General features: G+C 35.3%; 4 protein-coding genes across 6 annotated transcripts; 2 read left to right on the plus strand and 2 right to left on the minus strand.

The window, feature by feature from the left end:
* Positions 1 to 788: 788 nt before the first annotated feature.
* LOC113118212 (P2X purinoceptor 3-like) lies at positions 789 to 10,500 on the plus strand. Of its 2 annotated transcripts, XM_026288256.1 has the most exons (13): positions 789 to 1,990; positions 2,181 to 2,317; positions 2,709 to 2,844; positions 3,861 to 3,932; positions 4,032 to 4,101; positions 4,677 to 4,770; positions 4,853 to 4,930; positions 5,032 to 5,173; positions 7,787 to 7,923; positions 8,145 to 8,238; positions 8,336 to 8,401; positions 9,516 to 9,593; positions 9,701 to 10,500. In XM_026288256.1, exons 2-13 carry the CDS (start codon positions 2,196 to 2,198, stop codon positions 9,827 to 9,829), a joined length of 1,218 nt encoding a protein of 405 aa, XP_026144041.1. In that variant the 5' UTR covers positions 789 to 1,990; positions 2,181 to 2,195; the 3' UTR covers positions 9,830 to 10,500. The 2 variants fall into 2 exon arrangements, with proteins under 2 accessions (XP_026144041.1, XP_026143411.1); XM_026287626.1 differs by having other exon boundaries at positions 789 to 2,317.
* A 1,040-nt stretch (positions 10,501 to 11,540) lies between these two features.
* On the plus strand, positions 11,541 to 13,000 carry LOC113119503 (galactose-specific lectin nattectin-like). Its single transcript, XM_026289409.1, has 6 exons — positions 11,541 to 11,589; positions 11,789 to 11,868; positions 12,160 to 12,302; positions 12,411 to 12,551; positions 12,632 to 12,746; positions 12,891 to 13,000. The coding sequence occupies exons 2-6, from the start codon at positions 11,799 to 11,801 to the stop codon at positions 12,977 to 12,979; spliced, it is 558 nt and encodes a 185-aa protein (XP_026145194.1). The 5' UTR covers positions 11,541 to 11,589; positions 11,789 to 11,798; the 3' UTR covers positions 12,980 to 13,000.
* Positions 13,001 to 15,832: 2,832 nt separating this feature from the next.
* Positions 15,833 to 19,712, minus strand: LOC113120251 (uncharacterized). 2 transcript variants are annotated; one of them, XM_026291263.1, is made up of 6 exons: positions 19,523 to 19,712; positions 18,089 to 19,012; positions 17,861 to 17,949; positions 16,568 to 17,072; positions 16,328 to 16,418; positions 15,833 to 16,251 (listed from the first exon to the last, which is right to left on the minus strand). In XM_026291263.1, exons 1-6 carry the CDS (start codon positions 19,541 to 19,543, stop codon positions 16,163 to 16,165), a joined length of 1,719 nt encoding a protein of 572 aa, XP_026147048.1. In that variant the 5' UTR covers positions 19,544 to 19,712; the 3' UTR covers positions 15,833 to 16,162. The 2 variants fall into 2 exon arrangements, with proteins under 2 accessions (XP_026147048.1, XP_026146240.1); XM_026290455.1 differs by having other exon boundaries at positions 17,861 to 17,952.
* A 2,830-nt stretch (positions 19,713 to 22,542) lies between these two features.
* Positions 22,543 to 24,827, minus strand: LOC113037945 (C-C chemokine receptor type 8-like). Its single transcript, XM_026195548.1, has 7 exons — positions 24,715 to 24,827; positions 24,358 to 24,497; positions 23,993 to 24,182; positions 23,418 to 23,556; positions 23,179 to 23,343; positions 22,882 to 22,960; positions 22,543 to 22,755 (listed from the first exon to the last, which is right to left on the minus strand). Coding segments are annotated over exons 1-7 (927 nt in total). The 5' UTR covers positions 24,716 to 24,827.
* Positions 24,828 to 25,417: the final 590 nt, after the last annotated feature.

A 25,417-nucleotide genomic window follows, 5' to 3' on the forward strand; every position in this document is an offset into this window, starting at 1 on the left:
GGACCACTTTAGAAACCACACAAAGTGAACAAAATGGTAAAGTTTAAAATATTAGTGTTTGTATGTTTCCTTACACACACCTTTCATTTCATTTAAGAAGAAATTGATTAATCAGTAGGTGTTGTTTGAGTTGCCTTGTCTTTACTCTGTAATTGTGTAGTTTTTTAAGCAATATACCAATAGACATCCTGTATTTGCACACAGATTTTCTTTCCCTAAATCTCTTTATCTGAAGATATTCAGTCACACATGGGATGGCATGAGTGTGTAAAGGATTTTTTTTGTGTTCCAAATTGTTTGTGTTACAATCTCTCTGACAAAACATGTTATGCTGTTTAATTTTAAGCCGTTTCACTTTGCATTGAGAAGATGGCTCAACAAGTATATTTTTGGCTAGATACTTGTACTTCTAAATGAGTTTAAATTTTGAATACTTTTTACACCCCTGATTATTACACCTTTCTCATTAGACTGAATAACTCTTTTTTTGTGGTTCTTTTGGTTATCCTTTGGTTTCTAGGGGGTGTCCCCCTCGGTAGAAATCACATCTGAGACCCCACTCCCTTGTCGGGGCCCTTACAGTATAATCCTTAACTTCCCCCGTTACGGCATCCCTGCTCTTTGTAGAGGAATATTAAAAGTGGAACCAATTTCTTTAATGCCTTAAGTTAAAATAGCTAAATAAATAATATTGTTATCCCTTTTGATGTAGGTTATTCCTCACCTCAGGACCACCATTATTATCTATGCATTCTATTAAATTCTTTGGACTCTATTACTTTCTTTTGTGTTCATTTTTCCAGTTTGTTTATTTCTAATTTTATTTAATTTTTTCTGGTATATGCATTTAAGGTTAATTTCTGCATCGCTCCCCTCCTTTTTCCTGCTGCTCTCATTTCCACATACTGCCTTTTTTGCATCACTCCCACAATTCGTATCGGTTACGTTTCTGTGGATTTTGTCTCTCTTTCAATCATGGTTCTCAAACCACTTTGCTCATTATAGCATTTGGCGCATTGATGACTTTGTTCACCAATTTGTATTGAGTCCCATCCATTTCCCCACTCTCTCCTATCTCTTTCTCTCTCCCCCTTTTCACCCTGTACCCTCCCTTCATTTCAAGATCCTGTTTCAAGACAATCGAATCATCAGGAGACACCTAACACTCAACATTATCCTAGACTGATAGACATCTTCAAATACTCCCTTACTCTCTCATTTGATTTGGTCCTCTGTCATGTTTTACTCCTACATTGTGTGTGTTTTTTCGGGGAAGCGACTCCCAGATGTATTGTACTTATAGAGTGCGGTAACCACAGGTTAATGGTTGCTCTCTTAGCCATGTCAAGAAATGTTACCTCTCAATTGTGGTTAAAGTGTGTGATGTGTTAGTGCTTGTTGTGGGATGCATCCTAATGGCTTTTTTTCCATCTGCCTAATTGGAATTAGAGTTAGTGACACTCTCGTCAAGCTCTTTGTAAAAGAACAGCTTGATGTATCAGTGTTAGAAGGTCTTTTTCTCTCTCTTAGAGCTTTCTTCATGTGCATGGGGCTGTCACGGTGGTCATGATATAATGTGCATGACACTAGCCAAGATTCACCTACTCCAGACCTCTCACACACTGAACATCTAGCATATTCCTGCACTGCTAACACCCTGCATCTGATTCGGTTGTTTTGACATGGATACTATATGGACTTTACAGTACAGAGACATTAGGAACATTCTTTTGGCACTAAGGCATGACTTCGATTTGTGATTTTGGTTTGGTTTTGATTTTGTAATTTGTTTTTAGCACTTTTATATGTTGCTGGGTTAGAAAGCATCTGCTAAGAGTGTAACGTGTAAATTTGATATCTGAGGAAATGACAGAATAACTGAAGGAGGAAGAATGAAGAAAGAGGGAGGAGAAGGGGAGGGACTAGAAGGGAGAGAGAAGGGGTCTTTTATGAAAGCATCTTCTCTCAAGACGTGGAGACTTTTTATCAGGTAAACAAATAAGGATGATTATTGAAGAGCTTTTGGGACTTTTATTGACAATCCATAGGTTTTAGATTATAAAAACACAGGATCAAGTATTTGGACGGATATATCTGAACCATCTACACTATATTTCTAACTAGTCTTTCACATGAATACATTAATACACCCAGAGGCTAATTTTTTTTTCTGAATCCAGCAGTGTTCTGAAAAAATGGCGAACTGCATAACAGATTTCTTTACCTATGAGACGACCAAGTCCGTGGTGGTAAAGAGCTGGACTATTGGCATCATAAACCGTGTCGTCCAACTCCTCATCATCATATACTTCATTGGGTGAGTTTGTTTTTACAGTGTCAGTATTTGATAGATTTTAAATTGTGCCCAAACAAATAAAAAATCTAATGAAACGGATTTACATTTAAAAACATTGTAAAGAGAAATGTATTGTAGTAAATTAGATTAATCATTACGGGACAATTAAATGGCTTGGTTTTTAGTCTTCAATAACATATTTGATGTAAAGTACATTAAGAGACAATTGTATAATTATAGGAATTATCTTTTTGTTCTTAGTAATAAAAGCATAGGCTACATATTTTATTTTATTTTAAGTATTTTGTAATATTTGTGATTGTTTTACATTAAAGAAAGTAAAAAAGAAAGCCATTTCATCGCTCTGTGTATCTTTTTCCCCCTCCCTCTCTCTATTTCTACCTTCCCTTAGCTGGGTGTTTTTGTATGAGAAAGCATATCAAGTGAGAGACACAGCTATCGAGTCATCTGTCATGACTAAAGTGAAGGGGTTTGGAGAGTATAACAAACGGATCATGGATGTAGCCGATTATGTCACACCTACTCAAGTAAATTTCAAGCAGTTGAAATATATATATATATATATATATATATATATATATATATATATATATATATATATATATATATATATATGTATATATATATATATGTATATATATATATATATATATATGTATATATATATATATATATATATATATATATATATATATATATATACACACATTTTAATGCCTTCACTATTTTATTATTGATTTTTTTTATAACTTAATATATATATATATATATATATATATATATATATATATATATATATATATATATATATATATATATATATATATATATATATATATGTATGTATTAAGTGTGTGTATATGTTGGTCTATGTTTGTTTATATAACATATCACATTGCTTGATGACAGAATTGTCATGAAAAGATAATTAAATATAACAATATCTCCCTTTGGGGACATTTGAGGATGTTCTAAGTAAGGGATAATGTATTATCCCGCTTATTACACGGCTACTTGCCACATGAGTAAATAATTCGACACGAAATATTGATTTGAACGCAAAGCTTCCGTGAAGACAGCAGTTGCGAGCAAGATGGGCATTTAAGGGAAATGGTGCAGTCGAACCACTTATTACACAACATTTCACCACAAAATACTTTAGATTTTAGATTAAATGTTTTAAAATCTTACTAGTTTATTAGTTCTTAGAGTTTTAATATTTTATTATCTAAACAAAAGCAAAGTTTCCACCAAGAAAAAATAGTAAAGTGCCGACTGCTGTTACCTGGATGAGCCTGTGTTATTCGCTTTTACCAATTGTTATCGAGGGATAACATTCCTCAGAATGTCGCGACTGGCCAATCAGAATCAAGTATTCCACAGAGCCGTGTAATAATTTGGAATATCTGTTCATAAACACAGCAAGTACTTTCTACAATTTTTCCTACTATTCTTCTTTATTTTATTGTATGTTTTTTATGTAGCCTAAGTAGTGTGTGTGTGTGTGTGTGTGTGTGTGTGTGTGTGTGTGTGTGTGTGTCAGGGGGCATCAGTGTTCTGCATCATCACTAAGCTCATCACAACAGAAAATCAAGTTCCAGGATATTGTCCAGAGGTGAGTGAGGACACTGAAATCTGTCAAGATGAATGTACACAAATTTGATAGATTCTTGCCTCTGTGTGTGTTCACGTGTTTGTACATGTAACTCTTCAGACTGATGTGAAATCCATATGTACGAATGACACTACTTGTAAGTCGAAGATGTCAAAACCATCTAGCAATGGTAAGATTTTCTTTTATCTTCTTCTTAGATTTTATGTTTTTTTTTTGAAGGAGCAAATAATAATTATTTTACCACAATAACAAAATTAAATAAACTTGTGAATTGTTTTTCATTTAATCTTAGCGTTTCATTGTGGATTGTTTTGTGATCCTGAAATAGTCAAGTAGAATTGAACCCCCTTAATGGTCTATTAGTGCACAGCTCCAAATCATCACAGTAAGGTCTCTATCAGGGCAGGGGCGTCCAATCCTGCTCCTAAAGGGCTAACATCCTGTAGTGTTTAGCTCCAAGCAGCTCCAATATACTTGCTTGGAAGTTTTTAGTAGCTGTGTGAGACCGTCTAGACTGTACAGGATTTTTTTTTTTTTTTCAACAGAAAATAAAACAGGGTTCACAACCTGTCTAAATATTTTTTTTTAATCTCAATACTAAATACTAAATTAAATCTGGAATTTTCTCACCAAAAAATTAAAAAATCCCATCGTCACCAGTGCACATGAACTGTGGTTTGGGGAACAGGTTTGGGCAGCCCTGTTCTATATGTTATGATCTTTTCCATTGTTTTTTTCCTCAAGGGTTGCTTACAGGACGTTGTGTGGACTTCAACGTTACCCACAAAACCTGTGAGATCAAAGGATGGTGTCCTGCAGAGGTTGATGATGTTCAGCCGTGAGTCCTCTTGTAAACGAACAAATGATTAGATGTGTGAATGGTTGAATAAAAGGACTTGAGGAAGTTTTTTCTTACTCAGGGACCCCATGAAGGAGGTGGAGAACTTTACCATCTTCATCAAGAACAGCATTCGCTTCCCACGTTTTAACTTCACAAAGTAATGGCAACCAAACACAAAGACAAATTGTTGCATCATAATAATATCTGTTTCTGATGTTTGTTTGCTTTTTAAATGAAATATTTCTATTTTCCTTTCAGGGGAAATTTCTTGCCTAACATCAAAAGTTCCTACATAAAGAAGTGTAATTTTGACTTTGAGACTAACATGTATTGTCCAATATTCAAAGTGGGAGATGTCATCCGATTTGCACAACAGAACTTTACTACTCTTGCTACAAAAGTGAGTGATCATTTAATTACTTGTAAATTTGTTATATCATGTTTTTGGTTCATTTCTCCCTTGCTTTCTTATTGTAATCATATGTAAGAAATATCATACAATTGCTTCTATGCAACGGTTCAATACGTTTTATAAACTTATGCTTTACAAGTAATTTGGCCAGTTAGTTCATAATGTTTACCTCCGCCAACAGAAATAGTTTAAAAGAAGACAAAGAAATACATATTGTATTAAATAATAACTGTTTTATAAAATAATCTGGTAAGTGTTGCATTTGAAAAACTTGCATTATCTTCATTTCTCCTTAAAGGCGGGGTGAAATGCTCATTTTCACTCAATATCCTGTTAATCTTGAGTACATATAGAGTAGTACTGCATCCTTCATAACTCCAAAAAGTCTTTAGTTTTATTATATTTATAAGAGAAAGATAGTCTGTACCATTTTTTCCCGGAAAAACACGAGCGGCTGGGGTCGTGACGTGTGGGCGGAGCTAAAGAATCACAAGCACCAGTAAGCTTTTGCGTTGAGAGCGTTTGGAAGCTGTGACATTACCGTGAGGAAAAAACATCATCCAAAACAAACCATGGCTAACAGTCAGATTCAGCGTATATTTATGATCCAGAATCAGATCCAGAGGCTGAAATTTAACAAGAGCAGCATCAGCAACGGCGTCTCTATGTGGTATGTACTGAAACTGTATATATTTGCTTAGCGGTTTTGGAAAATGACTAAGTTCCACTTTATGTTGTCTTTTTTTTTTTTTTTAAGCTGTACATGTGGAAAGTGCAGTTTGATGACAACATCACATGTTGTTTACTTGATGTGCTTACGCGCCGATAGCTAAGCTAACAACACAGAGATATTTGAAGCAGTCTTACTCACCGCCTGCGGTTCCAACACACGATCGTGACCCTTTTTCGTTGGGACTGCATTATCCTTATGAAATAAACGATGTGCAAATCCGGCGTCAAACTGGGCCTTGTTTGTAAAACAAGCATCTTCGAAATGCAGGGAACAAACACAAACACTTGCACAACTCCGTTGATGCTCTGTAAAAATAAACTCCATCCACTGGTCCCTTAAAGGGGGGGGTGAAATGCTTGTTTTCACTCAATATCCTGTTAATCTTGAGTACCTATAGAGTAGTACTGCATCCTTCATAACTCCAAAAAGTCTTTATTTTTATTATATTTATAAGAGAAAAGATAGTCTGTACCGATTTTTCCCGGAAAAACACGAGCACCTTGAGGCGTGACGTGTGGGCGGAGCTAAAGAATCACGAGCGCCAGTAGGCTTTTGAGTTGAGAGCATGTGGAAGCTGTGACACAGATCCAGAGGCTGAAATTTAACAAGAGCAGCATCAGGAAAGGCGGTATGCCATGTGGTATGTACTGAAACTTTATATATTTGCTTAGCGGTTTTGGTAAATGACTAAGTTCCACTTTATGTCATCTTTTTTTTTCTTTTTTTTTTTAAGGTGTATATGTGTAAAGTGCAGTTTGATGACAACATCGCATGTTGTTTACTTGATGTGCTTACGCGCTGATAGCTAAGTTAACAACACAGAGATATTTGAAGCAGTCTTACTCACCGCCTGCGGTTCCAACACACAATCGTGACCCTTTTCCGTTGGGACTGCATTATCCTTAAGAAATAAACGATGTGCAATCCGAAATGCAGGGAACAAACAAAAACACTTGCACAACTCCGTTGATGCTCTGTAAAAATAAACTCCATCCACTGGTCCCTTAATGCTGTTTCTCTTTTGGTAATCTGTGCAGGGTTGTCTTGCCCTGGCAACCAAAAACACACTTCTTTTGTGACTTTTCGCGACGCTCTCGCTCTGATCAGGCTGTGCTCAGCCTCTCAGTGCTCTGCTATATGGGAGCGCGCGCTCTTCCGGCAGAAGAGCGCGCACTTAGGACCCATATAAGGAAATTCCGCTCCATCTAACGTCACACAGAGCCATACTCGACAAAAAACTTTCCGAAACTTGTGACAAACCGGAAGAGTTTTTTTTGGAACAAAAATACTCCTTCAAACGTACAACTTAATTTTTGAAACTTTGTCCATGTTTAGCATGGGAATCCAACTCTTTAACAGTGTAAAAAACTCAGTATGCATGAAATAGCATTTCACCCCCCCTTTAATGCTGTTTCTCTTTTGGGAATCTGTGCAGGGTTGTCTTGCCCTGGCAACCAAAAACACACTTCTTTTGTGACATTTCGCGACGCTCTCGCTCTGATCAGTGAATGCCTTTGCTCTCAGTGCTGTGCTATACAGGAGCACGCACTCTTCCGGCAGATGTGCTCTTAGGATCCATATAAGGAAATTCCGCTCCATCTAACGTCACACAGAGCCATACTCGAAAAAAACTTTCCGAAACTTGTGACAAACCGGAAGGAGTATTTTTGGAACAGAAATTCTCCTTCAAATGTAAAACTTAATTTTTGAAACTTTGTCCGTGTTTAGCATGGGAATCCAACTCTTTAACAGTGTAAAAAACTCAGTATGCATGAAATAGCATTTCACCCCCCCTTTAAGTGCAATGTCAAATTGGATTTGTGTAAGTTCTCTCTCTGTCTCTTTCTCTCTCTCTCTCTCTCTCTCAGGGGGGAGTGTTAGGGATAAAAATAGCATGGGTGTGTGATTTAGACAAGGCAGAAGATGAGTGTAAGCCAGCCTACTCCTTCACTCGCCTGGACGCCATGTCAGAGAAGACCAGTGTGTCTCCAGGATACAACTTCAGGTTCTGGAAGCTTTTCTTTACACCTTAAAGTTGAATCTTCAGGGCTTCTAATGGTCTAATGACTTCATTCACATATTTATCACAAAGCTAATTATTGACGTTCAAATTTATTGCATGCCAAACTTTTATAGTCGCCACATACTGGAAACTATTGACTGACAGGTTGGATACCGTAATCCTTATTGAAATCCTTATTTGCTAACAATTATATTTGTTCTTAGGTACGCTAAGTATTTTAAAACAGAGAACGGAACCGAGTATCGCACTCTGCTGAAGGCCTACGCCATCAGATTTGATGTGCTGGTTAATGGAGACGTAAGTTCATCAAAAATACAACATGTTTGTGTATTTTTGAGTTTCACACTTCTGTGCAAGTGTGTTTGTAAATGCTCACCTCATCTTCTCTTCAAAGGCGGGAAGATTTGACATGATCCCAACTCTGATCAACATGGTTACTGCCTTCACCTCTGTTGGTGTGGTATGTGTCTTCATAAATTGATTCTGTGCATTAAGATTAAACTTTTAAGTGGTACAGAGTACAGAGTAATTATTTTGTGCGATACCAGCACCACAGACATAAACAGTAGTTTAGTAAAATTCTGATATTTGCTTTAAGTTCAAGTTTAAGTTAAGATTTATTTTAAGATTTAATTGGTTAGAATGAAATCTAATTTGGTCACTTCATATTGGATTTCACATTTTGACTTGCAGCATAATGTTAGTCAAAAATCATTTCATTCCATATTATGTCATAAAGTTAAGTAGATTATAATTAATAATGTTATACTTAATAAATATTCATAAAATATTTATATTGATATATTTGAAATATGAATAAATATCAAGGGGGGGGGGGTCGATGTTGGGATCAATAAACAATTCATTGTAAATATGAAGAACAATCCAAATTGTTCACATTTTTTTATATTATTCAGTGCACATTTTTGGCACACAGTCTTCTTAAGAAAGTGTCATTCAATCAATCAATCAATAAATCAAGCAAATATGGTACCAGAGTCTGCAAATATAATAATAATGCTAATAATAATAATAATGCATGTGTGTGATAGTCCTGATCTGTCCTGCCAGTTACTAAGCATAAGTCAATTCATGAAAATATGTTAAATCATCTGAAATGTGACCCAAGTGAGAAGTGAGCAAGCTGCCCGAATATCCCCAGACCTTTAGGAAAGGTCGATCAGTATAGACATCATTTACTTGCATAATGGAGACACTTTTTGGAAACCAGGTAATGTCTCAGAGAAACACATGCCAGTATTTTTGTATAATATATATTTATCTTTTTATCTAACTATAACATTACATTACATCAGTTTTATCTCCATCCTCAACTTTTATCATTAATTTTTTTTTTTTTTTTTAACATAGCATCCACTTCCATGAATGCATGATAAACTGTATGGATGCTTTTAAACGTGTTGTTTATTATTGTTCATGTGAAATACTGAAATGATTTACATTTTAAAACAATTCATAATTGTTAAGATCTTAATGATCAAGATTACATTTCAGAATAATGAAGTGTATGAGTGGACAAAACGGACACTTTTTCTTAATCTTCATTATTTTAGGGTACAGTGCTTTGTGACATCATTCTGTTGAACTTCTTGAAAGGAGCTGACCAATACAAGGCCAAGAAATTCGAAGAGGTTTGCATTTAAGCAAGTCAACAACAGCATTACATCTGCAGTAACTTAGTTATGATGAAGAAGAAAATAATCTTTGCCTCTCTGTCTCTCTCTTGCTCTGTTTCTAGGTATCAGATTCAAATATTCAGAGCAATATTTCATTTTACAGGACCAGAGACCAAAGCCAGAATTCAATCAAAACTCAGGAGAAGTACTTCAAAGACTCCGGAGCATTTTCCATTGATCGTTATAGTTAATAGTTCACAGCACTTGGGGAAGGATTGAAAAAAAAGATCTTCATTCCAGTCAAAATCTTTATCATTTTTGCCACTAATCCTAGATCCTTCCACAAAGAACAATCTAGACCAATAAACACACATAAAATGGTTCAGTCACCTGAACTTTCCCCCCTAATTTTACATTTAACTAGATTATTTTGATTATAACCATGGTCCCGATCTTACGTAAACATTTCAAAATCAAAATCAATCAGTCAAAATGTATTATTTGCCTGACTGATCAAAAATATGACTATATTTTGTAAATAATAGTATTAAATAGTAAGTAAATACTCAAATTCTGCTATGTATGCTCATAGTGTTTGCATGGGATTGATTAGCATAGTTACAAATGTTTAATATTTCATGTGATTGTATAGCAGTGTGTGTGTGTGTATGTGTGTGTGTGTGTGTGTGTGTGTGTGTGTGTGTGTGTGTGTGTGTGTGTGTGTGTGTGTGTGTGTGTGTGTGTGTGTGAATATGTTGTTTATTGTTAGACCTTTGGCCAAGTGTGGATGGTAACATTGCATGATCAGATCTTTCTGAATTATTACAAGTTGTTAATAATTTGTTTATACTACAACTTTTTCCATTAAATTGCTTGTAAACTTTGATGCAGGTTATGTGGAGGCTCAGGGCAATAAAAACAAATGTACATTTACTTGTCATATATAATATAAATGAATTGTTCTCTGAACCTGTTATTTATGACAGAAAAACAGGACAATATATCACTTTCAATAACTGAGAATTCAATTTTGGAGTAAAAAAAGATGCATGGTAAACATTAGAATGGCTAACATTACTAAAAGCATTTGGTTCGTGGTGTGAAGTCTGCTGAATAAGTATCACAGCTCGTGCAGTAAGCAAAAGTGAGAAGTTGAAGGAGTTGTAAAAAACCTGAACATCATAACAGTATTTTACATAAGGAGAAATATGATTTAACTAAGCTGAAAGAGAAATAATCAGCTCTGCAGTCATTTTCTAATAGAAACAACCATCTCAGACTTTCATGACATTACCAGTTTGTGTCAGACAAACAGTGCAGGCACTCAGCTTCTGATTGCCATCATCTGTAGTTTGCAATGTGAAAAGTAGAAGTTAAAATGTTAAGAGATCAGCAACTGTGTCTGTAACCACACGGGACAGTGGTATAACCGTCTAGTGTGATAAAAGAACAGCTTTCTTAAGTTGAACAGTTATAATAGGTTAAAAGTGTTTGTCCAACATGAACAAAGTAATGCATTCACATGTCTAAACTTAGCTACAGATCATTTGTATTAATCATATACCTTCATTTTTAATGAAAATGTATAGAGCTTCCATGTTAAACTCCATTAAACACACTGGAGGCTGAATTAGAGACATAATTATTTTAGCATCGTTGAGATTCTGTCATTCATTTATTCATATTTTGGGTTCATTTTTATAATTTCAGTTTTATTTAAAATTTTACTTGAAGTGTTAGGTTGAGTTATTTTAACGCATGCAAAGAAATGTTGCAACTAGCTAAAATTGAGCTGAAATGTTTTATTTTATTTTATTTTAGTTATTTATTTATATATTTATTTATTTTTCTTAGTAATGATTTTTAATGGTTTAAGTCTTAGTTCTAGTTAACTATTATAACCCTAGTTATAGAAAGGGAGGAGTTGTGAAAAAGAATGCAGCAACGGATTTAAGACCGACTAATGATGTTATGAGGAGACGTAGAAAACAAGAGTGGAAGGATTGCAGCGGTAAGACCTCTTCTCCAGAATGTAGTCATTTATTTTTTGCACATAGATAACTTTGGTTAACCTTGTATTATTTTAACAGTATTCAAAATAAATGAATAATGATAAAGGAAAAAATCTTTGAAATTCTATTTAATAAAAAAAAATTAATAATAATAAAAATACATGTAACCATCCACTGACAATGTTCTCTTCTTCACAGTGTAGCAGGAATGGAGTCTTTTAGCTTTTTGTTGATCATTCTCCTGTTTGGAAGTGCTAGCTTCTTAACAATGGAGAGAGGTGATGTTAAACTTTTATTTCAATTTATGAAACAAACACAAACAGACTTTTTAAACGCACCACTCTTTAAAACAAAACGTTTTTTTTAAAAACAAATTATTGATTCCATGCAGAGCTTTTAACATCCATAGTTAGACTTTTTGATTGCACAACATGTTATGAAACAAGGTTATGATATGTTTGCTTGTTTTTTTCATACAAAATGTGATATTTTAAGAATTGTTCACTGAAATGTGGAAGCTTTATTTTTAAGAATGCAGGATAAATTTGGGGTTTAATGTTGTCCTTTAGATGAAGCTGCTGGACATACAAATCTATCATCAGCCTGTGTTCTGCCTAGAGCATGTCCTGTGGCTGGCTATAATCACTGGTACAGCGTGGGGTCACGGTGTGTCAGATATTTCAGCACCCCTCTCAACTTCACTGAAGCTGAGGTAAGTAGTGTCAGAATGGGACAAAACAGGCATCCCAGATACTCAAAAGAACAAATTTATTCTTTCCACATTTTCTTTAGTATTGATATTATTGCTCTTCCTGCACAGTTTAGCTGCAGAAGTCAAGCCCATGGTGGACATCTGGTGTCAGTGCATAACTCAAAAGCTAATGCTGATGTGCTTTGCATTGTGGTCTACCATAACCCACACAACCTGATCACCTGGATCGGAGGCTTTGAGCTTTTTCGGGTAATTGAGACATTTCCTTTTTTTCTTATTTGTCAATAAACTTTTCGTTGAAATGTTTTATCTCTGTTTTACTCTCTCAGTCTGGTAAATTTATCTGGACTGATGGTTCCTTCTGGAACTATCAAATCTGGTCACCTGGGGAGCCCACCCGCATCTACCGCAGCAGTGATGTCTGTGTGGAAATGAACTGGAGTCGTAAGCATTTCCTTTGACCATTTTACCAATAATTCTATTTAAAGATTAGTTATTTTTTCTTTTGCTTGCTTGGTTGAAAATATCATATAGGATCTATAATGATTATTCATTCTCTGTTGGTTTGATCTTTTTCTGCTTTTTTAGATGTTGGCAAGTGGAATGACTACCCATGTCACGTGAGAAGAAACTACATGTGTGCCTTCAAAGTGATGACAGCTTTAGATTCAGACTAAATATAGACTGAACTTTTATTTTTTCTTTAAATGAAACCTTCAACTTAAAAACTTTGTTTAAAATTGTGAAAATATAATGTGTTTTCAAATTAAAAACTGCATTATAATAAAAAAAGTAGTTTTTGTGTTGCACTGTTTTGGTAGTTTTTGACTGTAGTGGTAGAGATTGATTGAAATTGATTGAAATAGTAACAGAGTGAGTTGATATAGGCCTATTCCAGCATTTAAACCTTATAATAAATAAAGTTTCTGCAATCGTTTAACCTTTAGGTTACTGGTCATGTAATGTTTACTTTGTTTGACATTGATGGGGCCACAAAATTGTGTTTTCTCCGACATGCTGGGACTGACAACTATATAAAAACTATAAAATACACCAAAAACGAAACATAATTACTAAATGCAACAATTTTATTTGCGCTGTAATCTAAATCTTCAGATTCCATTCGACTGCAAGGAACAGACCCAAATGTCTGTGCACTGTGCACAGATTTGTTGAAAAGATATTAATAAATGGTGAAGAACTGAGAATGATATGTGAAAGAGAAACAGGAAGAGTTGTGAAAATTAAAGTAGTACAGGGTACAAGGTGAAGTAAAAAAAAAAAAAAAAAATTAGTGAAATTTTATTCTTGACAGCAGCGTCCAAATGTTTACACTAAAGTTTAAGTAATCACAAATAATTGCCTTCGGAGAAGTATTTTGGCCCTATTTACACTTTACGCAACTTGATGAACTGTATTTCCCAAACCACATTATCTAATAGATGTATACTACTCCCATGAAGACATTCATTTATGTGGCTGTTAACACAATACAGTACTTCCTGACTGTACTACTGAAACATGCATTTTCTATGAAATTGCTTTGAAACAATAAATAATATAAAATGTGATATAAAAATGCATTTTTCAAAATAAGCAGCAAAGCAATTCATGTTGACAACTGTTGCTGGCAGCATCAAGTGGAGGTTGACCCAGAGGTCAAAACTGTGTCTTCAACCACAAACCTATTGGTTTGACTGTCTAGCGTGATGAAGTAGAAGACTTTTTGTAATGCAAAAGTGCATATGATTATAATGAGAAGAGTACAGCGGGAATTAAGGCCTTTAATATCATGATCAAATAACAACTAATCATGTTTGAATCCACTGGGACAGTATGACTCTTCTCATTTGCTCCCTCATTTGTTTATTATTTGAAATTTGAACGCATAGGTTGATCTGTGTAAACTTTGACAGTTCACACAAAAATATATAATCTTTTCTTATTTAAATTAAATATATTTTTATTGAAATTCTTCACTAGATGTGTGAAAGCATTTCCTGTGTGATGAAGAATAAAAACACTGTTCCACCGTAAAGACAGTAAGACTATATATATATCACATTTGAGCATGTTGTTTTGTTGTTGTTGTTGTTTTAATTATCATAAGAAAATTATCAAATCAGGATCTATTAGCATTCTGTTCCTTATTGGGAGTGGAAACTTCTTTACAATGGAAAGAGGTGAAGTTTAATTCAAACTAAAATACATTTATACAACATTTTACCCATTACTTCAGGCCCATTCCTTATTGAGCCCCTGATAATAATTAACAGTAAACCAAGTGTTGTCAACAAAAAGCATGTGACCAGATAGTTTGTGCAAACGGATTATAAATGTGTTTTACTTACTTTTATGACCTGCTTTGAGTTCACATTGACAGTATTAGTAGATTAACAGGGATAAATTACAAGTTTAACTTTTAAACAGGCAAGACATACTGCCCACATATCATATTAGTAAAATTCTCAAATATGTGTAGGGTTTGTTGCTGGCTGTACAAATGTCACTGCGCATTGTCCTCTGCCCAAACTGTGTAATGTGTATGGTAGTGACTGTTCAGTGACTGTGCCAAATGTTTTTGTCAACGTAAAGTGGCCAAAACAATAAATCAATTAAATGTGTACTCATATCCAGTTCAGGTGTATGACCACAGCCCCTGGTGCACACCTGGTGTCAGTGCATAGTAAAAAACAATGACTTGTTCTGCATTGTGAAAAAATTCAACCCAAAGAACTTGCGCATCTGGCTCGGAGGCTTTGAATTTTTTAAGGTTAAAAAGAGGCAGAAATGTGAAGGCATTTACAAATAGGGAGAGCAAAGAAAAATTGAGTTATTTCCTATTTTTCAATTAAATTCATTATTCATAATTCATTATGATTTTCAAATTTTGGACATGAGGTGAGCCCTACCACATGTATACACTGGCTCGTTGAGATGCGTTGAGATGAACAGGAATGGTAAGAACACACTAATGGGTTATTGAATAATCACATCCAATTTTAACTACATGTTGTGCAGAATGATTTATTGCACTGATAGTGATGCTTTGAGGACTTTTAAACACTGCAGAAGGTAAAAGGATCTCTTCATTTCATTGTCCCTCACATTTTCAGAGATTGGCTGATGAAATGACGATTCTTGTTGTGTCAAGAAAAACTACATATGTGCCTTCAAACAAAATGCCATCTTGAACCCAGGCTCTGAGAAGATAAAGTAGTTTTTATCTGTGTATCATTCCATACAACTTTCTGAATAAAATTATTTACTCTGCATCGTAAAAAATAAAAAAAAATTACAAAAAAAGAAAATTATAATAAAGAATGTTTGCAATCAAAATCACCAAGTGATTATTATTATTTTTTTTATTGTTTGTCTGATTATGACTAACTGCAATGACTATAAACATTAAGGAGACCAGATTTATGATATATATGTATTTGAATACAATATTTAATTGGATAGAATTAGAATTCTCATAAGCACATAAAGCACAAAACTAAGTTCAAAGAGTGTGATGAAGAACTCAATAGAAGGAAAACACATTTTAATACATGTTGGTTATTAATAATTCATTACAATACAATAAGGGGAATCTAAGGACAGCAAAGGACACACACAATGTAATATTACATGATTTGTTTGCATAATAATAAGGATTGTAGGAAATGAAACTGTGCTTTTACAGTTAATCAACTCACATAGTAAATTCTGATTGAACAATGGAATAGATTTTATGCAATACAGTCTTTCTCTGTCTGGGTTTCATAGATTAATGACCATGGTGTCATGGAGTAACTGGTCAGGAGTGATATTGATGTGATGGTGAATGAAGAGGAGGAGATGTGGAATGGGAGATGCTATGACGTGGTTGAGATGCGCTGACAGGATTCATTCAGGATTACAGGGGGAATATTGTAGAATATGGCACTCAACGTTTCTCTTTTTACTGGAAGAGAAAAAAAAGTTAAATAAATGTCAAAAATTTGCATATCTTCAATGCTCCCTCCTCAGTTTCTTCTCACCTTTTTTGTTCTTTTTGGGCGGTCGGTGGTGTCTCTTTTTGCTAAGACGAATTCGACTCTTGAGGGCAGAGTTGTCTAGCAATTCAAATGACTGAGAGAGAGAGTATTCTTTTAATCATTTATTCCACTTATTCATTAAGTTATAGTTAAAATAAAGCCTAAAGAAATAACATTCTCTCACATATTAACATAATCTAGTTCATTTCACTACAGGAAGCAATGTACAAAAATGTTCCCCACCTTGACTGCTGAAAAGTCCAGTGGAGCATCTGATGACTTTCTTTTCATTAATGGAAAGTCATTTCTGGGAATAATATACATGTCCACAAAGTCATAGATGTCTTCTGATTTGTTTGACTCACAGTCTATCCCAGCTATTTGTTTTATTGCATTACTTGTTAGCAGTGCCTTAGGTATAGCAAATATGTTTGCATCCTGTTCCACATGTTTTACATCCAAGTCACTCTTCACTTTTGCTACTTTGTCCTCTTGAAGATCACTAGCACTGTCTTGGTTGTCCTTTTTGTCCTCTGACTGGCCCTGCTCTGGTGTCGGAAGAGGAACGTTGAGCTGAATGTCCTTTTCTGGTTGGAGCACATCATTTGTCATTGACTGATCACTAGTGTCTTTCTCAGTTGGACTTTCTTTGCTGGGCAGGTAACTGAGCCATTCGCTCCCAGACAATATTTCCTCCATTAAGTTGATCGGTTCAAGATCGAGTTTGAAGTCTTTTAAGGTAAATCTTCTGCTCGGAAAGACAATAAGTATTCTATAAATTTTAATCAATTGAACTCAAACACATAGGTTGGATGTTTTGTTTTTTAATGCTTTTAACCTGTGCAAACTAGTTATTTTCATCCATAAATGTAGCCTTTGCCAATTCAAACCTTTGTTGTTCCTTCAATATTTGAAACAGTGATTTTAATTAGCAATGGATTAACAGTGTTCCAGCCAAGATATCACCAGAGGCTACATATTTGCCCTGTTAATCTTTTGACAGATCACTGCCGTATACTTTAACAGCTTTTCCGTGTTTAGGAATCTTGTTTTATGTGGTCATGCAGCATTGAAGGGAAGGACTAACAGACGTCTGTTATAACGTGCATGTTTGAGTTTAATTTATTCCATCACTTCACATAAAAGGAATGTCACAGGACTAGAAATAAGATCTCAGAGTTATAAATAGGTTGGCTGGGTAATGCTACAATCAAGGAAGTGTTGTAGATTTTGTAAAACAACGTTTCAAATGGAGAAAGGTCAAAAGATAATGAGCATATGGCAGAAATAAGTGTCTGTATTATATATAATTAGGTTGTTTATCAGCTGAAATGCATAATTGTCCTATTAAAAGTAACTCTCTACATAAAAAAAAAAATTCTGAAACTGTTCAAAATCATTTTAGATAATTGAAATGGATATGAAAATAAAACAACGAGCAATGAAATAAAACTATATGTGAATGAAACTATTAAAGATTATTGTGGTTAATTGAAATGAATATGAAAATGTAACAAATAAAACAAAGTGTCCCACCTGTCTAAGGAAACATATTTCCCCTTCTTCGGTGGAAGTGGTGGTGGTGTAATCTCTGGAGCCTCGGCTTCCATCTCCATGGAATTCAGCTGCTTGGTGTTTTAAGTTTGAAAAATTCAATAATTAAAATAAAGCTGACAAAAAGAGTTAATTCTAAGTTACAACATTCGTTAAAGTTCATTCATAGCGTAAGAGATCTGTCATAGAAGTATGAAGAAGTAAACATACATGTTGTCCTACTTGCTCCACACCGTCTTGGGTGCTCTTGCTGCCGGTGTGCTCACAATCATGTTTATCTCTAAGCTTTTCCATCAGTTTCTGAGTGAGATTCTTCATTTTGTTTTTCATTCCTTTCCTTTGCGTTTTGGTGAGTGGGTTGTCATGTTCTGTGTCCCCGGTGCTCATTCCTGTATCCTCCTGTCCCAAACTCGTAGCAGCTTTGTTGAAGCTTTTCATTGACATTGCATTTGCAATATCTTCATATTCCCATAGGTTTGAAATACTTGGAGCTGATAGGGGTCTCTCTTCCTTGGGCTTGTTTTTTACTGGATCTGAAGCGGACCTTGTTGTCTTGCTTGTAAGGTTCACAGCAGTTTGATGGGTTAGAACCCTGCTCGTGTCCATACTGACTAGATTTGAAGGACCACAACAAGCTTCATCTAGTGATTCATGCTTAAACCCCACCTGTGATGACTCTGGTTTATTTGAAGATACAGAGAGGTAAGATTTGTGTGCAAATGTTTCTTGAGATGGATTGTTAGGCAATAATGCAGCTCCAGCCATATGCTCTTCCTTGATAGTCTCTTGGTTCAAGTCTCTTTGGTCCTCCAAGTCTCTTTGGTCCTCCAAACACTCACTTTTACTTGGCTGCTGACTTAATTCTGAAGCTTGTGTTTCTTTAACCTCTTCAGAAACATCCTTTCCATATTCTGTTTCAGAACTTGTTTGCTCCTCATCACCATCAGATCTGACTGTACTATTTTTCCTTTCTTCTCCATTTGTTATATGTTCCTCAGACTCCAGAGAATGGTAAAACACACTTTTACACACTTTGTCTGGGTGTGAGAAGGAATGTTTGCGTTTTAGACTAAGTTTTGTCAGCATAGACTGCAGTAGTGGAACATCATTCCGCAGACCATTCCTCACATCGCTCTGCATGAAAAGAGACATATTATGTTCTTAGAAATTGAGTTCATGGCATTATTCCTCTTTTAGAATTAGCTATTTTAACTTACATTTAAAAACAAAGGTTTAAAAAATGTTTTCACAGTGAGACCAAAGTAGAACCATATTTGGTTCCCCAAAGAAACTTTCAGTGAACAGTTCTTAATATACCTTTGTGTGTGTGTGTGTGTGTGTGTGTGTAGATTAGATTTTTAATAATCTAAAGAACCTTTTTACACTATAAATAACTTTTGTACAATGGAAAGGTTCCATGAGTGTTAAAGGTTCTTCGTGGAATCACTGATGCCAATGTCATCACTAGTACTAATACTTTGTACTTGTTTATTGTTTACAATACTAGTGACATACCATTTCCTCTTATATACTATATATCTTACAAATCTTATCATACATGACCTTTTTGTGGTCTTTAAACACTTAAAAGCCTTTTTTTGCAAAGGAATCTTATCTATTGTATCTAGCATCTATTTTTCATACCTTTGCTGTTTCTTCCTCCATAGCCTCTCATTTTCGTTCATCCTTTACAGGTCCTTTACATTCATCTTTCAAGTCAAATACAGTGTTGCTTTGTCACTTTTCTTCGTATCAGTCAACAGCACTTGCAAAGCAGTTGTGTAACCTGTATAAAGCACCTTGTTTCTGTGCCTACCTCTCTCAGTCACTGCCTTTTCTGTTGTTTATCTTCCTTGTATAGTCTAGCATTTCCGTAATGGCAAAACCTGTTTTCTAAATCTTATCTCACAATGCACTTTCTTTCCCCATGTAGCCTATTAACTAAGTCCTTAAATTAACATTAAATAACTGCAATAAAATGTTTATTTAAAGTATTTTGCATTAAAGTATTGAAATTTCAAATTGTCCAGCAGAATGCAACACAGAGAGGGAGGGAAACTGTCAAATATTAAGTCAATAATACCATACGGTTTACATGGAGAATAAGATGTGAATGTGTTTTAATTTCAGGGCTGTAACAGGGGTTTGTGGGGCCCTGATGCAGGTTATACCCATGGGCCCTGTTTGAAATCATGTAAATAGCACAAATACAGAAATAAAACAAACATACAAATTAAATAATGTTAACGTTTTTTCAAGTTAGGTACAGAAACAGAATAATCAAATGTAAAATATCATTGCATAATCTTCACTGTGTAAATTTAGTATAGAATCATTCTTATTAAAACTACAAAGTAATTCAGTTAAGAACAGCAAATGTGGGTAGTAGCTAACTTAGTCAATGCAGTGACAAGGACTGGCCAGCTAGAAGTAGCACAATGGTCAGACAAACTTGACAAACAGGAACGTTTCAAGAATTCCTTCTGGGAATCCATTTAATCTTTGGAACCAGATTCTTGATCGCAAATTATTTCACTTCTTCATGACCCCTGTATATACATAAACACATATCTCAGCACACTTTCACAGATATGTGCTCATATATACATCCACTCCAGCAAAAACAAAAAACAAAAAAAAAAACATTTATGTACTTACAGTTGTTTATATATAGCAGAGAACAGTTCAACATATGTTGTATGACCTCATTAACTTTAAAATCATCTTTCTGGCAGTCCGGTCAAAGTATAGCTGGAAGATATTATAGCATTGCATTGTGAGATACATGCAGTGTGCTTTTCTGCATACTGCATATTTTGGCAAATGTATATTCCAGGGTTGTCAAACTTCCTGGAGGCCCACAGGCCCTGCAGAGTTTGATTCCATCACACACACCATGTAGTTTCCAGTAAGCCTGAAGGACTTGATTGTAGTAGGACTTGATGTGGTGTTCCAGTAAGTCTGAAGAATCAGGTGCGTTTAATAAGGGTTGACGCTGAACAATACAGGGCTGTGGCTTTACAAGAATATGCGTTTTGAAACGCTGGGCTATCCCTTATAATATCTGCACACTGTACACATACTACAAAACTATGTGCAGAATGGTTGTATGCTAAACCAATTAAAGGCTATAGTGGTCGTCACGTGATCTAGATTACGGAATCCAACCTCAGTACATTCTAGACAATATTCCACGTGTTATGCTATGCAGTTGTCGTTTTGATTTGGATTGTATCTCTTTTATTTGAAAATGAACCGGTCGGTGTTCGTCCACGTTCTTATACCCTGCCTTGCTTTGCATTGCGCTTGCAAACACTCAAATTTTTCGAGAGCCAAGTCGAGAGCCGTCCTGCCTTCTTGGCCATGCCTTTTAACTGTCTGATAAACTTGGGATACATATTATTAGGTATGTACTGGATCTTGCAACCGATGTCAGACAATAAATACACCGGTGCAGCCGCCTACACCAGACGTGTTCGCGCTATACCAGTCGGGTAAGGACCGGTGCAGTGGCTCCGCTTGGCCACCTCGCGGCGCGCGCCCTCTGGTTTGGACCAGTGGTTCACTTTACCTCCTTAGAGGACATTTCTGGTACAAAGTTTGCGACATTCTGCAGTTTCATTACAGTTTTTGTTTTCTCACCCTCCTTAATGAAAATGCACACAAACACTCTTCATAAATACTAGGCCTTCTCATAATGTCGTACTCAAATTTAATATATTTAATGTGCACTGTGAACGCAATACAACTGAATAATAAGACAGTGATCATTTTCTTTTATTTTGTCTAAATGGATGCTGTTCTTTGTCCACTTTCATCTTGATTAACCCTTTAATGTATTGTAATGTAATATCTAATGTTCGACATTGTTATAAATAACTTGGTAATAGATTTTTCAGGAAAACTGTAAAATATGTCAAATACTTGGACTTCATCTCATAGTATGCAGTATTATATTTAAAAAAAAAATACTTTGTGTGGTTGTGTATATACAGTACAAACTCACATTTTGAGGTATTTTAATGTGTGTGTGTGTGTATTTATATTTGTGGCATTTTAGTGATTTAGTGATTTACTATCCCAGTGGGGACTGACTCATGGGGACTCATGTAACTTTGGGGACCCAAATTGAGGTTCCCACTGGGAAATAGGCTTATAGATCATACAGAATGATTTTTTTTTCTTTTAGTTTTTTTTTTAACCAATTTAAAAATTCTGAAAGTTTTGTTTGATGGGTAGGGTTGGTGTAGGATGATAGTTTGAATGATAGTAGAAAAACGTAACACCTATGAAGAGTCCACACAAGGATAGTAAACCAGATGTGTGTGTACAAATTCTCTGTTTGATGCAGTTTAATGTGTGTGTGTAGTTCATGAAGTCATGTCCTGAGCGTCATTCTCAGGTTTTCAAGTTGACGACAAATAAAAAATGGACAGCCTGTTATATATGCCTTAACTTGATGAATTAAAATCAAACTTTGAGCAAAAACATATATCAGATTTAGCTGCGTGTCTGCCTTTATCTACACTGCAATATTTGTATCTCAGCACACATCTAGTCCTGAGACAGTGTCAATTCTTCCCATTAAAATCCTGAGGAGATGCATTACAAACAACAACAAAAAAAACACAACAAATCTTTTTATTCATCTTTATTTTAAATCTTCATATTTCAAGCCTTGTAATGCCAGTCAGCACTGGATCAGGTAAAACTGATCTCCCTTTGTTCCGAAACAGTATGAGTACTGCTTTTCTGAAGTCTTTATTAGTGCAGTAGATAAAGGGGTTTAAAACACAGTCCAGATATGCCATTACTGATGACAGTGATCGCAGCCATTCAGGGGATGGGGATAGATCCAGCCTTCCAAGGAGAACCAACTAACAAGACAGGAACAAACTAATTGTTAACATGGAAAAACACATTAAAAAGAAGCCTCTTAGAGAGTGACTCCCCAAAAAACAGACAAAACAGAAAACGATTTCACACTAACAGACATTTCTCACCTCAGATGCAGCAAATGGAGCATAGCAGAACAGATACAAGATCACCAGCAGTGGCGTGATAGAAGACAGGTCACCCTGGCTATGAACAGATAAAGTGTGGACATTTAAACTATCACAGGAAAGTAGAGAAATCTTTGATTCTTTTCTAAACCCGCTGAACTTCTTTGATAGCCTGAGGGTGAGTACATTTTCAGCAAATTTTCATTTTATAAGTACATACGTTCATAGGTATATACCTGTAATACTCCATATGAATGCTTTAAATATTCTGCGTTCACCCTTTCCAACTTTACAAACCTGGAAACATCTTTTCCAAAGCCTACATGAGTCAGGATGGAGCAGGAGAGTATGAGTAGAAATGGGATGAAGATGGAGATGGAGAAGGCACAGAGGATGTAGACCATCATGTCAGAGTAACTGCTTTCCCAGAACACTGCACACAGCATTTCTGCTGGATCATACCTGAAAATAGGAGGCAGAATACAGTAGATGCATATATATTCGGAGCACCTCTGAGCACCTTCACTCCGACTCACCTTATCCAGTCAAAGGCTACTGGCACTGCTCCAAATATAGCTCCAGTGCACCATGACGCCACACATGCCACGGCCATGAGAACAGACAGTCTTTTACCTTTAGATGGAATTCCCAGAAATCTCTGTACGCAGAGAACAGCTGAGGACACAGAAGAAAAGAACAGTATTATTGTAACATAACACTTTTTTAAAGACAAATGTTTTAAGACACCAAAAGAGGAGTTTAGTTCTCAGAATATCTTTTTTGTATAAATCATATATTTTGTTGTCTAAATTAATAATGATAGAAGGACAAATCCCAAACATTTTCATCCCTTGTTAGAAATATTAATTAAAACATAAACCTTTGTGCAGACAGCTGCATTGCTCTCTCGCTCTCTCAATAAATATTACATTTCAATTAAGCTATGGTAGTGTGCAGGGTTTTTCTTCTGTGCTCACAATACAGTCCAATGCACCCATTCAGATGTACAAAGTGGTGTTTATTTATTGTTCCTTAATAGTGCTAATTACAGTGAAAGCAACATTCATGACGATGTCTTATAGAGGTAAATTGTTTAGTGACAAAGCCATACCTATGCTTCCAATGGAAGAGGTGATGAAGGTGAACTTGAGCAAGCTCACCACCTCACACCACGGTGAAATCTGACCTTCACTCAGCACAGCTAAGAGGGAGCCACAGATGATGAGGAAGGAGCAGAAGAAATCTGAGAGCGTGAGACTGAAAAGTGGCAGCCAGTAAAGGCACTGAAAGTGGTCTTTACACTGTGAGAAAGCAAAAAAATAATAATATTTAAAATAAATACATGAGGTAGGAATTATTACATTTTAAAATCTCTCTCTCTCTCTCTCTCTCTCTCTCTCTCTCTCTCTCTCTCTCTCTCTATATATATATATATAATACAACAACTTATTTTATAAAATAACATAATATTCTTACCACTACTTTGACTACCAAAACCAATCCATTTCCCAAAACACCCAGTACCATCTCAGTGGTGAGAATGGGAGCCAGCACAGACTTCTCAATTTTGGACCAGTAATTCTCCTGTGATTCCGTTATATTATCTGAGGCGTTCACTGAAACGAGTAAACGTTTTATTCAGACAAATTCACTTTACAATTTCACAGCTTCTGGGTATCAGGAATCAATTTAGCATTGAAATTCAAAAATTATACATATACATCAACCTCCGTCCTGTCACTTGAGCAGGTCGATATGAAACATCACTTCAGCAGCACAGATTTATCTTTCACAAAACATTACTGAGAATTTGTTTAATGGTGATAGACTTACTTTGTCACTGAAGCAGAGACCTACGGATAAACCCAACAATTACAAAAAAGAAATCAAGCTTCACACTCGGTTGTTTTGTGGATGTGACACAGAGAGCTCTGAATACTGTGATTACGTGCGGACACAGGCTACGTCACAGCTTTCTGCAATTAAACTTATCCTGCTTCATTAAGCTTTAACCATCTAACACTTATTCAGCTTTCTTCACAGTGACAGCACCACTGGTTGTGTAAGCACCTGTAGAACCCCTCAGGTAGTGAAATAAACTTGTTATATTAAAACGATTTTGTTTAAGTGAAGGATAGGCTTATTATAAGAATAAAGAATAAAATAAAAAGCTAGAATTATTTATAACATTATATTATTATTTAAGTATATCTTGTTTCAGAAAAAAAAAGATGTTTGGTGAATTATAATTGGGAATCTACCTGCCTCCAGGTCTTTTTATTTATTTTCAGATGTCTGGACTCACTAATCCTTATTAATATCTGAAGAATTCAGTAGGTTAAAAAAAATAGTTAGTTGTTTTTTCTTTTATTTTATTATTATTTTATTATTATTATTATTATTATTATTTTTTGGTACATCGGACTTTCATAAAGCCAAAGATATATGGCTCCAAATCTGGATTTTGCACTGGTTGAACTATTTATCTCTACTGAACAAAATGAGTGTTGGAACCATAGAATGTACAAAAACAGTT

This window comes from Carassius auratus, chromosome 1, assembly GCF_003368295.1.
Source record: "Carassius auratus strain Wakin chromosome 1, ASM336829v1, whole genome shotgun sequence".
In the NCBI taxonomy this organism is placed as follows: domain Eukaryota; kingdom Metazoa; phylum Chordata; class Actinopteri; order Cypriniformes; family Cyprinidae; genus Carassius; species Carassius auratus.

Excerpts from the sequence above, each read along its gene's own strand:
- LOC113037945 (XM_026195548.1), bottom strand. Across the intron at positions 24,183-24,357 it reads TTTTGGTAGTCAAAGTAGTG|TGTAAAGACCACTTTCAGTG; the intron begins GTAAGAATATTA and ends GCTTTCTCACAG. Across the intron at positions 22,756-22,881 it reads CTCCATTTGCTGCATCTGAG|TTGGTTCTCCTTGGAAGGCT; the intron begins GTGAGAAATGTC and ends CTGTCTTGTTAG.
- LOC113119503 (XM_026289409.1), top strand. The coding sequence starts at position 11,799 with ATGGAGTCTTTTAGCTTTTTGTTGATCATTCTCCTGTTTGGAAGTGCT. Across the intron at positions 11,869-12,159 it reads CTTCTTAACAATGGAGAGAG|ATGAAGCTGCTGGACATACA; the intron begins GTGATGTTAAAC and ends GTTGTCCTTTAG. Across the intron at positions 12,747-12,890 it reads TGTGGAAATGAACTGGAGTC|ATGTTGGCAAGTGGAATGAC; the intron begins GTAAGCATTTCC and ends CTGCTTTTTTAG.
- LOC113120251 (XM_026290455.1), bottom strand. The coding sequence starts at position 19,543 with ATGGAGGAAGAAACAGCAAAG. Across the intron at positions 17,073-17,860 it reads AAATATGTTTCCTTAGACAG|AAGATTTACCTTAAAAGACT; the intron begins GTGGGACACTTT and ends CTTTCCGAGCAG. Across the intron at positions 16,252-16,327 it reads GCCCAAAAAGAACAAAAAAG|TAAAAAGAGAAACGTTGAGT; the intron begins GTGAGAAGAAAC and ends TTTCTCTTCCAG.
- LOC113118212 (XM_026287626.1), top strand. The coding sequence starts at position 2,196 with ATGGCGAACTGCATAACAGATTTCTTTACCTATGAGACGACCAAGTCC. Across the intron at positions 7,924-8,144 it reads TCTCCAGGATACAACTTCAG|GTACGCTAAGTATTTTAAAA; the intron begins GTTCTGGAAGCT and ends ATTTGTTCTTAG. Across the intron at positions 8,239-8,335 it reads ATGTGCTGGTTAATGGAGAC|GCGGGAAGATTTGACATGAT; the intron begins GTAAGTTCATCA and ends TTCTCTTCAAAG.